This window comes from Lepisosteus platostomus, chromosome 17 (assembly GCF_059453375.1).
Source record: "Lepisosteus platostomus isolate fLepPlt1 chromosome 17, fLepPlt1.hap1, whole genome shotgun sequence".
Lineage (NCBI taxonomy): Eukaryota > Metazoa > Chordata > Actinopteri > Semionotiformes > Lepisosteidae > Lepisosteus > Lepisosteus platostomus.
The window spans coordinates 17,390,061-17,408,184 of record NC_142627.1 but is presented as its reverse complement, the minus strand read 5'-3'; the positions used below and the strand labels follow the sequence as shown (position 1 = coordinate 17,408,184).

Genomic DNA, 18,124 nt, shown 5'->3' with positions numbered 1-18,124 from the left:
TTCAGTTACCTGGAGACATATCTGACAAGTACAGCCAACCTCACAGGGATGACCGAAAATCATTAGTCCCACTAAAAGGGCTCTTAGTCACTGAGCCAATGCTGGAAGTACTGGGAAATATAGATGAGAAATGAGTGATGGTTTATCACTGGATTTTTCATGGATACATGGTACCTATGGAAAGTGAAATCCTAGTCCTTCAGTGTGTTGGTTTCTGTGGCTCAGAGTGATTTGTGTCCAAGAACTCCATTTCCCCAATTGAATCATCTAAACTAGTCTGCTTTTTTGAATGTCCACAGCCCTTAATATTGCACTAGTGGTAAAAAAAAAGAAGAAAACCAAGGTAAAAAAGGCAACAAAACATTGAACCGTACCAACCTGCACCTAAAAAGGTGGAGTTTTCAAATTCCAAGTAGTCTCACGGGTATACAGCTTTCACTTTGGGGATTTATTGTAGTGTTTGTATATACATGCATGAGAGGGGTGATGTTTCAATCATTTGCTGGATGGACTGGGTTTCACTTGGTGTGGTTTTGATACAGCACCTGTACTGTCTTTCACTGATGAAAAGAGAGCTGAGGCTGACTGCAAGGGAAGATGTAGAAACCTGGTTTTCTCGCAGTGGGCCTTTAGGATCCAGGGAAGACCATGTCTGGACATTGGCATGTTCCTCTTAGCTACTGAGAATTAAAATTAGAAACAATGCAGTGGAAACATCATCTGTCCTGTCTTGTATTTATTCTATATTCTCTTTTGCACTTTTCCAATAGTCTCTGCAAATTTGGTAACGGTTTGCTACTTTTTAATACAGATGTCAGATGTTGTTAATTATCAAATTAATTGAATTTACTGCTGCTTCAGCTAGTCTGCACCCTACCTCAGGCAGACTCTAATTTACTCTGTCCAGGAAGTTCTTTTGGAGGAATATAGAAGTTAATTATTTTTGTGGAAAAAGTAATCCACTTAATGAAGGGTGTGGTCAGAATTACCTATAAAAATAACACATTGTCTGGAAAATCAGGATTTGATTCTATTAGTCATGCCTTCTGTTTGTTAAATAAACAGGTGACCATATGAAGAGCACAGGTTCTTTCTAAAGACACCCATTCCTTAGACTAAATAAAGAGCTTTGCCTTCAATTATTCAGTTCGGGGGTCATGTCAGAAGATGACTATGACAACGCAGAATTCGTTTTTCACTGTTGGTCAGGAACTAGACCGATTAATCATAGAAATTCTTGGGGGTATTTTTCTTACTCTTCCCATGCTGTTGTGCTATGTTTGGAGAGACTGTATTTGAAAGTTGTTTTTTCTGGCTTCAGCTCTCTTCTTTATTTTGTGAAATGTAAGGAATGGAGCCCATTCAGCCTATTGATGTCTGGCTCATCAACCAAAAGCCTTATCTAGATGAGCCTTAGGGGATTTCCTTTACTAAGCTGCTGGTACTGTCTTTTCAACAAGTCTGTTGAAGTATTGCTCTGCTAACCTCCAATTAATCACTAAGACAACCCTCCTAACCTGAGGTACTGTAGCTGAAGCATGCTTTCCTGGACTTCTTCATGTGGACTCCTTGTGTGACATGATTGTTACATTCCCATTGACTGTGTATTTGCATAGATTCTGCCATGTTCTCTGCTTGGTTAACCTCAGTTGTGTAGTCAAATTAAAGGGTCCTAATTCTTTTGAAGAGTCAGGTCCTCTTTTACAGGTGTATGCTTTTTTTTATTGTTCAGTAGGACAGAAGAGAGAAATGCATTTGTTTCCTGACTATCATGTGGGTCTTGTTTGATCAATGAAATTCTTTGTCTCCAGTGTTATTTTATCTGGTGTGAGAAACCAACCAGAACTGATGCTGCGTCATACATTTTGATCCAGTCAAGCCATGACCTCGGACTTGGGTAGACAAAGGTCGCAGGGACTGGCGATATTTCTTACGGATTCTGAGGACCTTTGTTCTATCATTCATATGGGGAACCATAACCAAGGCTCAGAGCATGAGCTCACTCCAATGTTAAACTAAGTGGCGCTCTTTTCTGCAGTCTACCTTTTGGTAATTCTATTTAATTAATTGAGCTACCACATGGTACATCTTCTTTCTTAAAAGCCCCGTGTGAGATTTGTAATAAATGTAACAGTTAAAGCATTATTTGCTATCTACAGTACACAAAAACATAGGTTATGGTCTATTAATTTTTATGGTACAGTTTATTAGTTCAGTTTAAATCGGATTCTAAATTTAACCACAAAACAAAATTACTACATAAAATGTTTGCTACCAAAAGGTAAAGGTACAGATGCAATTTTAAAAATGTTAAAATGTAATTGGGTCGATTTTTTTTTTTCCAAGACATCCTGTATATGGCAAGCTATTAATATCCTGAATTAATTCAGAGATGTTAGAATGTATCTGTCCCAAAGCTGGGAGACGCATGTTATCCCATTATTTACTGTCCCATCTTTGAGATGCGCTCTCTGTTAATGTGGGCATGCGGCCACATTCCTTCTGGATGCTGCACACCCACCAATTACAGTCCCTGGAATGACTAAGTGTTAATCTTGCGGCTATTATTGTCCCACTGTGTGCTTAATCTGAAAAGACTGTGGGCAATGCTGGGGCATATCTGCACGTTTGTGAATTTTTATAGCTACTGTATGCAGTGCTTTTAAATGTTGACCTTGTCTGTACACACTTAAATTTGCAGTGGGGTGTATTTTTCCATGCTCTGGCAGGCAGCTGCGTGCTGGGGATGTGGTATGTGTAAGGGAGGAGTCAGTCTTCCTCTTCACACTACTCAAGTAGAGTGCTCTATTGCTCACCTACTGGGGTGGGGATGAGATTTCGATCAAGAAATACATGTATTTCTACCTAAACCGGCTTGAGTTATTGAATACCTCTGCATGCGAGAAGACAATTCGTAATGCAAGAAATTGTAAAGGGTTAATAAAGTGATGTTATTATGCCTGCAGTTTGTATGGGGTTTTCATTGCCCAATATGTGGATTAGGCATTCTGCTGCCAAGTATCGGCATCCAGCAAAACTGAATAATACCTGTATGGCCTGCAGCTTGAACTGTGCAAGACACAGGGCTCAGACCCCACTTGTAGAGTTTACAGTCCTGCCACTTTCCTATTGTGAAACAATGGGTTATACAACAAGCTCATCTGACAAACTTAGGAGATTTATGGTGCTTTTCTGAAGAGGCTTTTTGGGTTGAAGAGCCCATATATAGCTCGCTTCACAGCTCTGTACTTTGCATTTATACAATAAGTCTTCTGCTCTTCATCAGTTCAGCAGCAAGCTGGACTACTTTGTGATTTGTAGTGGTTTGTAAACATTAATCATATCTACTGGACACCAAGGATCTGCTATGGTTTCTCACAGAAAGAACAAGGGAAGGTTAATATGTAAAAAAATATCTATGAAACAAAGGCAAAATCACTCATTGTTTTACAATTTCCTTCTACTTGGAGAGTTTGGAACCTTGACAGTAGAGTACAGTAGAATTTTCTCAGTCCATTTTAGTGATTCAGATTTGGGATAAATGGCTGCTGTTGGGTTTTAATGGGATGGTAGAGAGCCCTGTCCTACTGTATTAAGATGAGATGCCTTGATATGGGTGTCAACAGGCAAATAGTGCAAAGCAATATCTGGAAGTTTGGTCTTTTGCATCAAGCATACCTTTTTGCAGGAAGGTGATGTGCACTTGTGGAATAAATTGTGAATCTACATTTATATTTGTGTCTTTTATAACACCTCATTTTAGTTGCACCATTTTAAGAGTTGACGATTGAATCCTGTTTTGCATGGAGATACGAGCACCTTCAGACAAGCTTACCTGTCGGAGCTGCTCATCCTCACCACTGCTCGGCAAGCTCCACAGCCAAGGAGCAAGGTAATAACTGGAAGTGCAGTGTCCTTTCCGGACATCACTAAATGTTTGCTGGAAGCTGGCAAATCGCAGAAGTTACTGCTTTTCTATTTACACCCACCACATCCTTGCGAGACTCGATCTGACACTGTTTGGGGATCTTTCATTCACAGGTGGCTGGCTACTGACATGAATCAGCTTGGGGAAAGCTCCTTTACTGCTCCCCAGCCACAGAAATTTCAGCACTGTGTTTTGCAGGGTACAAAGTTTATACAGCAGGGTTTTGACTCCTAGCCAGGGCTGTCAGGACTTGGGATGGAGTTTCGTGTCTGTGGTGCTCTGCTGTTGGTCAGAGATCCAGCTGGGGCTTCCTTAGGCTCCCAGTCAGTCACATTGCCCAGCCTGCCGAATAATGGGGTTTCCATGGCAACTGCTGCCTAAGAAAAGCCCTGCTTTTCAGAGTATCTCTCTGAGCAACTTTCAACACTTTTTTTTTTCTCCCCCCTGTCAACCCACAGTTACAATTGTGATAGCATCACTGCAAGCCCCCTGTTTAAGTATGTGCCCGATTCTCTTGTGATTTTCTAATGCGTGATCTACAGTAAATGGACAACTGAAATTTATTCTACAAGTCCACTGACGACCCTAAGCTATTTCTGCTCTTCACTTAAAACCTAGCTCCTATTCCACGCTGTGCTTAATTATACAAAATTTAAAGGTATTTGTAGAACAGTACCATAATTTATAGTATAATCTTGTTGGAAGTGATGATCTTTCCTACTGAGATGCATAAGAGCAATATTTCCCTTAAGCTGACACCATGTATATAATAAGATTTTAAATTTAATTGAGCATTTCTTTCCATTTTGGTCATCATGGCTATTATTCCCCTTCATAATAGTGCAGTATTCTAAGCAGTATGCCAGAACAACATCATTTACATCTCATATACAGCAGCTATAACCAGGATCATTATGGTACAATTCTAGGATGTTCAGGTTGGTCTTAATGTACCCATTAGTTAATTGACCTTAAGATGTGTTCCTATGGGAATAAAGACGGCAAATATTGATTTAAAAAAAAAGTGCGATTCTGTGGCACTAAAAAGGATGCGTGAAGTTGGGAATCCTGGAGTATGTCCTCAGAAATTTGAGAACTTTTAAGGGAGATTCTATGTTTATTAAATTTAATACTTGAATGGGGTAAAGGATAATCTGGTGGACAAAGCCTAATATTTAGTATTATATTGTGTTAATATGCAAAGATCTTTGAGAACATGAAATGAAAATAGGTCAGAGCTATGAAAATGACACCATCTGCTCACTGATGAGTGATGACGGTCACTCTCTCACTTATAAATATGTGAAAAGTAATTTCACTGCAATCACGTTACATCATTGCAGATCTACATCAGTGTTACCAGGAAGAAAGCCCTGCCACATACTTCTTTAATTGGGACAGACCAAATAACATGCTCCATGGATTCCAGATTATCCTGTTTAATGACACAGCTGCGATTTGTTCTCATTTACACACTCCTGGTTTGGAACACGGTTTGACAGCCTCCAGTGTCGGCAGAAATGGATTTGTGAAGGTATTCTGGGAACTATTATTGAAAGGTTTTAAGTTTATAGTTAACATCTGATTTAACAGCTTTGTATAATGGTTTTGAAGCACAAAATCTCAAACATCTAGATCAAGCCAGTAAGACAATCCACAGATATCAGCCATCATATTTGACATGCCTTAACATTAGGAGCACCCCATGTAGTTTACAAGTACTCATGTCTGATAACTTGTTTCACATAATGTTTGCATTGGTCTATTCTAGCAGGTGTTTCAAATGTCAAAAAAAATAACCGCTGGTATCTATTGGTAGCTTGACTGTAAGAACAATGATAGAAACTGCTTTTCAATTAAAATGTTTTTTCTTAAGGCTGTCAGACAATTATTTCCTTTGATCGTTGCTTCTTGCTGTATTTCGGATCAATTCCATAGACTTTCATCTGCTGTGATTGCCATAAAGAAGAAATACAAATGTATTCACTGCAATACAATATAAACCAAAGACTGAATCGCAATCAATAATTACAAGAAGTACCATAAGGTCAGTGAAAAGGTTTCTAGAGTTATAATTCGTTGAGCTAATAAAACACTTAAAAACCACAAAATCCTGTATATTCATCCCGAATTTCTCTATGCTGTGAGACTCGATGAGCTTCACCTGACGAGACCTCTCCCTATATTTCAATATCCATTGAAAGAAAATATCACGCATGTAATAGCAATGTTAAAAAAACACATTGTGCTTCTAGGGTAGTATTAAAACAAGGTAATGAAATCGAAACTATTCAGTTAAAGTTATCAGTTTCTGGGGGAAGGCTTCTTTTCCTGCAGCCTGATGTATAAAACTGCATTAAATATAAATCCTGCATTGGTCATCGCCTTTCAGCGATCAATGAATTGCTCATTGCCATGTACCTTATTTGTTGTATTTATATTGTTTCTAAGACACTCCAATACTTTCAAATTGCTGCAGGATGCATTTATAGGGTGAATTTTGAAAACATTTTGTCCCTGTGTTTCAATAGAAATTAAAAAGCTTTAGTACAGAAAAGTAGCGGTTTTCATTTTATTTCTTTTGATTATATGTAGAGACTTTGATAGCTAATGGATTTTTCTAAAGAATGTCTTCTAATTTGTTACATTAGAGGCAAGCTGGTCAGTCTAAGGAATACTCCGGTTATGACTTACTTGGCTTTTAATATGGCAGAATGTATCTGACAGTCCCCAAGTAATTTCTCATTCACAGTAGGATGGATTAAATAAGATCCTATCACAGGAAACGGTCCTTTCATGAGAGTGCTGAGGCAGATGCACCAATAGTCTTAGCAACCAGGCCTCTGGTGGTGTGAATTAGTTAAGATGACTCATTGTTTTCAGACTGCTAAAAAAATCTCTTAAGGTGGTGTAAACCTCAAAGGATAGTTTTATCAATTTGCTTGCCATTAACCGTTGTAGATGTGTCACAAGGCTCATTTAGGTGAAAATGTAAATCAATACTGCTTCAAATTTTATTCAAAAGCAATCATATATTCAAGTCATTTATTTATGACAGCTCTGTCATCTTTGGGTACAAACTATGTACAGTATTACCACATATACAGTGTGTATCTCAACATGGTACATTCTGTCCCACATTGATAGATTAGATTAAGCTGAGTCTGGCTCTGCTTCTGCTGTTAAAGCAGATCTAAAAGCTTCCACTTCTGTGATGTACTTTTCCCCTCTTGAGGGGGATATTTCCTTTTTCCAAAATTAATGGATTCCATAAAAGATGCTTGCCTTTAATTATCTGGAAACCATTTTTCAGAGGCTTCTCTGAGTAGCAGTTGTAGTGGAGAAAGTAGGCTAAACCCTATTAGAGCTGGTAAAATCATTCCTACAGGTTAATACTATTTAACCTTTGAGTAGTGAAGGATCACGAGCATGGGCGATGTGGGGATTGTAACGGGGCACTATGGAGCTCTGTATACAGAACCTTAATTCTCTGCATTTTAAAAGATGCACAACAGCCAGCTGCTTGCAGACCTTTCAATGCCTGTTTGTTCTCGACACTGCCAAACCTGCACTAATCGGCTCGCATTCAGAAACCCCAGGACTCTTTCATAATCAAAGTTACTATCTAAATCCAGAGGTTCAACCTTCCCGTGAATCACTGCTTTATGAAGATCTTCCATTGCACACAGCCGTCTCTACAAAATGTTTCAAAACTGAGATTTTGACATTCACGTGATGCCAAAATTGACAGCACTGCACTTATTCAGTTAGCCACCAGTGAACTTGTATGAATGTCATCATCCCTTGATGACGTGATAAGATGCAACCCCACTGCTTTCCCAGCCTCTAATGAAAGTGTTTTCTGTGCCACAAGTCAACGGATCGTTAACATGGAGATGGGGTGGAGGAGTCTCTCTGCAGCTGTTAACATGCAGCTCGAGAGTGCTATTAAAATATACGGTGGGAAATAGCAAGGAAGTGACTCACTGATCTAAAAATGGCATCCTTAATAAAGCAGTAAAATGAAGTGATAGAGCTGTCTAGACTCCGTTCCACATGTCATTACTAGTGCAGAACATTGCCACCCCTGCTTGTAGTTTAGTCACAGCAGCATTAAGCACAGGATTTTGCCTATATATCTCAATGCACCCATCAGTAGGGCTCGGGTTTCTTCTCCAAGAATATCATGATGAAATTAACTAGCCCTGAAGTTTCTTTTCTTCGATGGCTAATTTCACTTGCTTATATGCAAAAGCAAGCCTGATGATCACGTACTGTGTATCCAAGATGGGGAAACTAAGGACAGCAAACCATTACAATTACAGCCAAATAGACTACTTTTCACTTTCTCTGACTTTCACTTTCCAGCAGACATAGACCAACCTTTTCCAGATATATCAAATCAGCAGAAAATCAGTTTGATTGCAGTTGCATATGAGATTTGTCAGAAGAAAATAGCAGGCTCTCACAGCAGAAGGGGGCTGTGATTGGCAGTCGGCAAGAAACTTTTTCATGCTGTGGAAAAAGTTGTGCACTTTGTACACTCTCACTTCTCACAGGTCAATTGACTGTATGTGGCAAACTGACAAAAGAGTGCATCCTCCTCACACTCCATTACCATAGACACTGCAGATAAAATCAAGCCATTACAAATGCAATCATTTAATTTTTCTTCTAGAGGTAATAGACAATTTCTCAATCAGGGAGCTGTGTGTGTGTGTTTTTAACATGTTTGAGGGTACTCTGGATGATTATCAGAAATCTGGCAGGTCTGAAGATAAACTGGTTGAGTAAAAGTCCCATTTTACAGCTTCTAAGGAAGTAGCAGTCTCTTTTTATCTCGGAATGCTGGTGGCTTATATTTGGTGTGTATTTCATTGTATGTTTTGGTCCTGTGTTGGGGGGGGGGGGGGGAAGCGAGTGCCAGCATGGGGAAGGTTCCAGGGATACTTTGCTCACTAAAATGGAGTTTAAATAAACAGCTTTGAAATACTCCAGGGGTAAGGCTTAAAGCCTGCTGCCACTGCACTGTGGAAACAGGTCTCCAAACATTCTTAACCAGGGCCTAACACAACGCACAAACACTGTGCATTTAGACATTTAAAGGAGCTGTATAAGTGGGCATGGATACTTCCTTAATTTGTCTGACCTTTTTTTACATATTGATTTTTCCATTAGTACTGTAGCTTTCGTCATCTTCCGACATGAACTTATTTCTATTAAACAGTAAAATTTACATCTCCAACATATTGCGGAAGAAAAGACCATGCACACGTTCCGTTGCCGAGCCTCTCTTCAGGAGCCAAGTCGTCTGCCATAGGGGTTCATATGTACCAGGGCCAGGAGTTTTCTGCAACGGCAGAGGACAGCACAGTGGTCACCATTCACAGGCAGTAACGGTCCAGATCCAAACTGTGCCCGTCTGTAATCCTTCTGCAATCGCAGAGTGGGCGCTTGCAATTCTGATGAATAAGTTTAATTTCTCAGTGCTGCACTAAAGCAGGCTAGAAAAGGATGAGATCTCTTGGTAATCTGTCATTGCTTCCTGCTGAAGCTGAAAGAAGATCAGAAAAGTTTCTCCCTCTAAGAAAAACATTTGATTGCAACATGCAGGCTTCAGGGTTGTTTGTGTTTAACTTTTATTTCCTTTGTGCCACTAAAGCTCCAGAGAACTTTCAGAGAAAGATGAGCCAGCAAAATACACACTGGAAACAGGAAAGCTCTTCTCCTGAGAAGTGCTTATATATATATATGACATGATTAGATAATGCAGATGTTGACATTTTCATTGAGTTCTCCAGTGAAATATTGAAAGTAGTTTACTAAAATAATCTGCATAAAAACTTTTGAATTGGTTTCCCTTTAAATGAGATTTGTCACTGATATTCATTCCTGGTCCTGGGGGGACACCATGTCTTCTGGTTTTAATTCTGCCCTAAGCTCTTAATGACTAAATCTGAAATCAGCTGTTCATTTCATTGATCTATATCTGCACTGTTTTCAAGTATTTACTCATGCGTTCCTTGTAAAGGCAGATTGTAGCCCTCCAGGACCAGGAGTAAATATTGCTCATCAGTATGATACTCACTGAGCGAGGGGTGACCAGACGGGGCACTGTTGACCGGAAACAAGAAGTGATAGCATGCTGGCCTGACTGCTTTGTGACATGATACTGGCCTGGTGCTGGGCCCTCCTTCTAAAATAGAAAAAAAATCATCTGTGAGGTACAGTACATGCTGGGAATTTCTCTCCACACTTTGAATGAATTGCTCTTGTTCTTACTGTACACACTGCAAGAGATTGGACCTAAAGCCATTTAAAGTTTTGATTCTGATGAAGTGCCTTGAAAATTGTTCATCGTGAACAACAGAAGAAATGCTAAGCTTCTTTACGCCTAAATCACAAGACGGAGCCAAATGACAGATTTAGACTGACACATTATCTTCATTTACAGTGAAATTTGCTAAACCAGGTTCAGTTTCATATTTCTGATTGGCAATATTGTATTCTACCTGAAGGCACTTCTCCACTTGCCTGTTTCCTAAGGCTTAATTGAATCCAGCAGGACTCTGTCCACACTGCTGTCATGGAAGCTGCTAACTTGTTTACACTGTGCTCAGCTCTGTTACCATGTATTAATTGCTGTTTGTTATAGTCAGATGCCTGTGTAAACTTGCAGCTTTGTAGAATATGCTTCCACTACGGATTTTGACATTTAAAAAAACTCAAGCTGAAGCTTGGAATAATGGCTAGAGCCTGCCCTCTTGTATTAATCAATTTTTCATTCTGAGTTTTTGGGAGGTAAAGGCAAGTACAGTCTCCCCTTGGCATTAGGGTCTACTTATTAGACCTAGATATCTTGACTGAACTTTGTTTGGAAAATGCAGGATTCTCGACACAGAACAGATGATGCACTAGGTAAGAAAGAATTAATCGAGATGAGGTCTTGGGGAGAAGCAAGTGTGTACAGATATTTTCTTTTTCAAATTAAATTAAGTGTCGGTGCCAATATTGAAAATACTGCTTTAAATTTTTAAAGTATTCCATATTTTGGCTTACTTTATGTAGCTTCATTACTAATAAAGTAATCCACGTCTTGCATATATTATGGCTTCTGTCTAAGAGCCTTTCTACTAAGAGCTTTCTTCTCTAGTGGCGCAGCAAGAATAGTGTGCACTTGTTCTCTGCTATGAGTCTTTCTTCTATGATCTTTTCTCCTTACATTTAACTTTCCTCTCCGAACACAACCTCAAACGATATCCCCAGGGTTCAAAGTCTGTGACATCCTAATTGCTTCTCACTATTTTCAGCTTTCCCCCCATGGCATGTGCAGGCAGTGTGCTGGAAATAGTATGCTGAGCTACTCTTTATTTTTCTTAAGGAAAAAAAACTGTAATTCATGATCCACCTGAAGTCCTGGGTCAAAATTCTTCAGCCAGCTTCAGTCAGACTGAATAAGACTGAATGTGTACCCTCAGAGTTCTGAGGACAATCAACAATGGTAGTTTAGCAAAAATTCCTGTGTTAAAGAAAGTAACATGAAATGGAGAAAAAAAAAAGCAGTATTTTCCCGTGTTCAACAGGATTGAGAGCTGGGGACTGTTTTGCCTTGGTACATTGAAGGGAGTCTCTCTCAGCCACGCATGGCCTGTCAGTGAAAGAGTACATTCATTTGACGGGAGGGCTCTTCAAATTTTGGCCAAGGAACATGCGTTTCATTCATGAATATAGCAACACTTAAACATGGTATGGTGGATGGTGCTGCTGGCATGGGGCATGATCTTGCAGTTCTTACAGATCCATTTCTTAGGGTCCTGGGCTGGATTGTGGATGGAGTTTTATGCAGATTCCGTTTACTACCCACCCTATAAATGCACGTTTGTTCAATTTTTACTTGGCATCTCCATAAGGTCCCCATGTGTGTGCCCTATTACACAACGGCATCCTGTCCAGGGGTTTGTTTTTTCATCTACCCTGTGTCAGCCGAGATAGACCTCAGCTGCCCACAATGAGCTATAGGAGGAAGCAGCTGAGGCCAGGGGCTGGATGGGATAACTTTAAAACCACACTAGCTTGAATGCAGTCTGGTTTTGCTCTGTACTACTGAAGAAATTAATGATTTCCTACTCCACTTCCAAGAGGATTAAGCAGATTAGACAGTATTGTGCCACACTGATTAAGCAAACAGATTTCTCTGCTTGCCTGTGGATCCCTTAAAAGAGAAATACCCAAGCAATGGGGGTAATGTTCACATACAGCAGTACTCCTGCAAAAATATTTTTCAGAGATGGAACTTTGGGATTGTATACTATGATGCTCTCATTACAAGTAATTAAAATTTGAGTTCAGTTTCTTTTTAACTTTCCTTCTAAACTGAAACAGGATCTGCTGCACAGAGAAAAGGCAGTGTACCTCCAAAAAGATACTTCTTAATGGGTATCTTGATCTGTCCTGGTCTAAGATGAAGAGAAACCTAGAGCTCTGTCAGTGAAAATCATTCTACAGCATCACATGAACATCTGCTAGTTAATTAACATTTAGGATGACGACTGAATTTTTTTTCTCATTCTGTAAACATGAGCTGCTAATCGCACCTACTCAGTAAAATTATTGCCATATAATATTGTATATTGTGATTATAGGGATGTCATTCTTCATAGCTAATTTTATAAAGGCTATGTGTTGAACACTTTTAAGAGGTGTTTTGCCTTTTGAGCAGCAATGGTGATCTCTAAAAGCTTCTGTATTAGTCTAGAAGTCAGAGCTTGGTTGTCTGTATAGCCAAGCAGTCGAAGTGAACGTGATGAGCACTGACTCGGAAATAGGTAAGGTGTCCTATTAATGTCTGACATGACTCTGAGCTTCTGGTTGGCTGAATGTGTTTATCACATGGCAGAGCTGAGGCAGTGTCAAACTGATTTAAAAAAGTGCTCCTAACCATGCACTAGGGACACTTAAACAACATTCATCATTTATCACAGCATAACCATTGCTGTCATAATTGCTATTGAAATACAAATGCTTATGTCACTGAAATCTCCCAGCATTCTAGAATCTACAGAGCAAGCTTGCTATCTGACTAATAATATCCGATGCCCTGTGACAACAGTGATTACAGAAACCTGACAACTTGTACACTGCAAAATTCCTACTTTTAATTTGTCATGTTTATCAGTAATGTGCCTACACCTACAGGTATCCCTGTATAAAATACAAGTTTATTTTTTATTCATGTTAAAATTAAAGTAGCAGTGTACTAAACGGAGTAGTGGTAGAGTTGTTTTGGTTTCATGTGCTTCTTGCTGTAGTTCCCAATGACAAAAGGTGTCACATCCAGTATTTCCTACTATGAGAACTTTTTCCCCTGTTTTGGTTATGTAATGGAAATATTTACAAATGATGGCAAAACATCGGTTAATAAAGTTGCCTGTTATGTTTCCCTCATAAAATTGGGAGGGGACTTGTAAAGCAACTGGTAGAGCCTTTTTATTATTCCCAGACTCTCAAGATCAAAGAAACTTCTGCAGTTCCAGTTAGGCTGAAAAAGTACACTGCACTGGGATCAAAGAGTTGGAACAAAGGAATTTCTGTTTGTTGATAAGGTATTTGAGACCGCTTAAACTTTTAAGACAGAGGTACAGTGCTAAAAAAGTCTGGGAAGCAACAATATAATTATAAGATTAAGTGAACATCTTACTTGGCACATTTAAGGAGATAATTAGAATCATGTGATGGAAAAAATCACAATAAAAAACAAATAATCAAGGACTTAGTTTGGGCAGCTCAGCCTTGTATAAAGGTCAGAAGCTTTAGGAATTTTGTCCTCTCTATACATTAAGTAGAAACCTTTATTGTTGGAATATTTTGTTAATTTCATAAATAACACAAACATAACACAAAAACGTATCTTATGTATTTGTGTTATGTTTAATCATGCTATCTTCATATTTTAATTAAATGTTTATGAAGAATTAACTGAATTACATTTTAGGTCTAAAATAAACAAGAATACCAACCAACTTACAGTAGGATTTTCATAAATTCTTAGCACTGCAAACTTGGATGGTTGATGAACTGGTTTGATTTCAGTCAGATACCTTTATTTTCTTCTTCTATTGTCCATTTAATAACTTTGTTTGGAATATATATTGTTGGAGTCTGAGTCATATGTAACCCATTCAGAAGAGTAGCTTTTCAGTAATTTTATGATTTGCATCCAGCATGGTTTAATTGAAATTAAGTAGATGTCAGAAACACATGGGTCCTGTCTCTAGGGATAGGTAAATGATTTAAATGTGGCACCAGCAGTTTAAAGGAGTCTTGCTTGATGGCAAGCTATGGGATAGAACAGAAGGGGTGCATTGCAAGAAACATAAATGGACTTCGCACCCTTATTTTTGTCCTCGTCGCTGGACCCAGCACAATCTTGAAAATACTCATAGCTCAAACCATCCCTGAAGCATAACTCCTTCCCCTCTTCCAGTCATCACTTACAGACACCCAGTTAGAGCTCAGGGACAGGCAATGCAATTACTTTTATATTTGACAGATCAGGACTCATGGGAGATCTCAAATGAGAAAAGTGGTAGCATATTTAGTAGAATCAAGTGAATACTTACAGGAATAAAGGTCAATCGCTGAACAGCAGATCGGAACATCACATGACTAAAGGAGAGAGAGGGGCAACAGTTACAAAATCAAAGAGTCTCAGAAACAGCGTGAAATAATTGTCACAAATATTCATTCTACTTACTTGCAGGGTAACTTTACTACAGGTTTTTCTGTTACATTGTAGTGACACGGTGAGACATCTATATCCTGAAACAGATGTACAGTATTAAGATGGATAAACTGGTGCTCTCAGACCATTCAGTCTTTTTTGCAGATTATTGATCTGTCTCATGAAATTGGGTTTTCAGTAATGCAAGTGAAATCGGCTTGCACATCACACTTAAGTCCATATCCCACCTTGTCTCTGATCCCCAGTGTGAAATTGTTGGGTCTGGGACTGTTTTTGAAGCAGTAAGTGGCGTGCCGTTTCTCGGCCTGCTGCACAAAGTTGGTAAGGCTGTAGGCTCCTGGTAACAGGAAGTCTCCCTTACGCACCACACCCACGGGATACTTCCTGCCACTACCTTTGAAGCTGTATGTTATTTTGACAGGATTCAGCCGGGATTCTTCAATGAAGTCCTTGATGTGATAGCTCCCAGGGTTTGGAGAGTCCTGTGAAGACAAAACGGCAAAGTCAGTTTACTCAGTATTACAAAGCCACTGTCCTTTCATTGATGTGGCTTTGTTGGTTTAGGCATTGTGACATTAGGGACATTGTTACTACAGGAGATGCAAACAGCCAAGCATCAAGTTTGAACTTTTTTTTTTTTGCATTAGCTCAATTTTGTGTTTTGCTGGTTAGAAGGGCAGGGTGTTGGCCGAGCCTTGAGGCTATCCTGCAATCAGTGCCATTTTCTGATTCTCGTAATGACAGGAGCTCATTGCCCGGTGCATGAATTTTCCTTAACTGCAGCAGGGTTCTTACTGCTCCTCGCTGTTTGATTTCTGTGATGTTTTATTCAGACTGAAAGCTCTCTCTAATCACAACACCAGGAAGTCTCCACAGGGAGATATGACTGATATTTAGAGCAAAGCCTTTGGAAACTTTGTTTTCTTTTTTATGAATAAAAAGAGATTAATGCAAAATGTAGGCAGGGCAGTAAAACAAGTTAACAAACAGGAAAAATGGCCTTTCAAAAGCTTTCCACATCGATCTCTGCTTCTAATGTAAGGAAAGTGCTAGCTGTCAGAAGATGCAACACAAATAGTATCATGGGTCAAACCGTAGAGGTATGATGTAGAGATGTCAACACTGAACACCCAGCAGCGTCTCTCTTCGATAGCGTCCTTCATAATGCCCTTTTAAAAATGTTTGAATTATTTATAAAATGGATATTGGCATCAATGGCAATATTTGAGGGACTGATCGTACTTAAATAAGTACAAAAAATTCAAGTGTATACAGTCATGGCCAAAAATATTGCCACCCTTGCATGTTTTGCAAATAACTCTAAAAATAAGTGGAAATTGACCAAAGTATTTGGTCTCCACAATTCTTTATTTCACTGTTAATATTACAGAACCTATAGATCTGTCAATTTTGTCAGTGTCATTTATTTTCCTTTTCTGATTTAAAAGGATATACATGTATTAAATTATGAATCAAAAACAAAGGTTCTGTAATATTATATAAATACTTTGGTCAATTTAACGTATTTTTAGAGAAAATGGTGAGATTTGGAAAAAAGTGTAAGGGTGCCAATATTTTTGGCCACGACTTTACACAAACTCCATTTATCAACTTGATGTCGCAGACTATGTATTTTAGTCATAAGAATGGCACAACTAAGAGGGAAAAGTCACAAAAACCACAATTATATTGTAGCAAAGAATTTTTACGTAACAGTTCATTAAATTGAATTTCACATTTGTGATTTTATTTTCTTGCTTGTCCAGATCCAGATGTTCCTTTCTGCCTTTTCTTCCAGTGTAATAAAGCAGAGGTTGGACTCGTCTTTAACTGAGCGCTCTTCCTTCTCAGGACATCCCCTTGAGAAAGACACTCACTTTAATCTCGCTTCTCCACCAGCCATCCCGCTCTGACAGCTCCTTCCTCTCACCGTTCTGTAGAAAATGGAAACTAAATCATCACTTTTTTTCAGCCACATATTAATGCTCACTTATCAAAGTCCAAGAAACAATTTCAATTAAGGATACAAATGTACCATTCACATTGCCCCACAAAGCCCTAACCTTTCCAACAGTACACTTTAGTTTTCAACACTTTTCCCTTGTACTGCATTTGTTTTTATTGTGCAGCACTCTACATTTCCCACTTCAAGGAAGATCTATATCTCCAAAGTCGATGCAGCTAGATCAGCACTCTTACATAATACCCTCTACACTTGAGAAAAATGCTACCACATGCCCTGCATGCTCCTGACTGTTTTGCACTGCAGGGTTGAGGAGCAAAGGCATGATACAGGAAAATAGGATACTCGAAGTAGAGAAAATGGTACAAGAAGTTTTTAACATACATATAACATCACATGCAGTGTTGTATTGTTCTCTCAGGCAGACTGATTATATACACCCTTATTTTCAAAATGTACAAATCCTCCCTAACATCCAGGCAAAGTTTGCTCACTGATATAATACAGAGCAGCACGGCTTAATTCCCCAGATGACTTCCATCATTCCAGAGGAAATAAAAATTAATTGCTTTTTTTTTTTGGCAACAGATAAGAATGAAGCATCCAGTTTGGAGATTCCACAGTTTAGTATGAAGGCCTGCCACACAACCACTTTCCTTTGTAAGTGCAGCACTTATATTTTACAGTTTGACAATTGTGAGGAAACGATCCTTTCAAACATGAAATCTTAAGTGTTTTTATTCTTTCTTGGCAGAGCTGAGACGTGGCTGCATACCCGTGCGCAGTGTCACTTTTTTTCGTGTGATCAGTCTTCCCTTGTTTCTCAGTACCTACCGTAAGAGCTGGAACTAAATTATGCACAGAATTATACTATGTTCTGTGTATTTTAAACGGCTCCTTTTACTTCCTGTCTTGTGTACAATACTGACTGAGAACTTACGTAGCGTCTTTTATCTGAAGGCATTGTATGAAATATATATATATAACCTTAAACACTTAAGGAAGTAGTGCAGTACGTCTGAGAAAAAGCGTACCGACAAATTCAAGACTGAACCTCTGCATATGACATTAGTATACAAGTATCAAAGTGGAGTTTGCTTTTGGGCGCACTTTAGCGTGCTTACCTTATCCCGAGATTTGTCAAAAACTGCCCGTCTCTCTTTTGTATTTACAGTGTCTCCTGCTTGACCAGCGGTCATGTCTCTTTTCTTTGCGTCTTCAGTATCTAGTGGTTTGTGTTACATGGTGTTCGAGTTCAATAGCCATAGGAAGCTTTAGGGAGGATCAGGTATATCGTTACCTAGCAAGGCGCTCTCCTGCATAGAAACATGTTTTATTAGTAACCGTGCAGCTCTTACAAAAACTCTTTTACCAAAGAAATGGATCAATTATGTGCCTTGAATTACCTAGATATGATGAATATACTTGGCGGGGTGTAACTTTAAATATAAAAAAAAACTGAAAGGTCGTGCTCCGTCATTATGAATTACTT

At 39.0% G+C, this 18,124-nt stretch overlaps 1 protein-coding gene across 1 annotated transcript; it reads right to left on the bottom strand.

Moving 5' to 3' along the window:
- Positions 1-5,351: 5,351 nt before the first annotated feature.
- Positions 5,352-17,967, bottom strand: stpg4 (sperm-tail PG-rich repeat containing 4). Its single transcript, XM_088609665.1, has 7 exons — positions 17,757-17,967; positions 16,547-16,603; positions 14,897-15,151; positions 14,682-14,746; positions 14,548-14,593; positions 10,017-10,124; positions 5,352-9,278 (listed from the first exon to the last, which is right to left on the bottom strand). Exons 1-7 carry the CDS (start codon positions 17,829-17,831, stop codon positions 9,162-9,164), a joined length of 723 nt encoding a protein of 240 aa, XP_088465791.1. The 5' UTR covers positions 17,832-17,967; the 3' UTR covers positions 5,352-9,161.
- Between the last annotated feature and the right edge of the window lie 157 nt (positions 17,968-18,124).

Coding starts and splice junctions, on each gene's coding strand:
- stpg4 (XM_088609665.1), bottom strand. CDS start 17,831: ATGACCGCTGGTCAAGCAGGAGACACTGTAAATACAAAAGAGAGACGG. Junction 16,604..17,756: donor TTGACAAATCTCGGGATAAG/GTAAGCACGCTA, acceptor CATTTTCTACAG/AACGGTGAGAGGAAGGAGCT. Junction 15,152..16,546: donor GGTGGAGAAGCGAGATTAAA/GTGAGTGTCTTT, acceptor TTGTCTTCACAG/GACTCTCCAAACCCTGGGAG.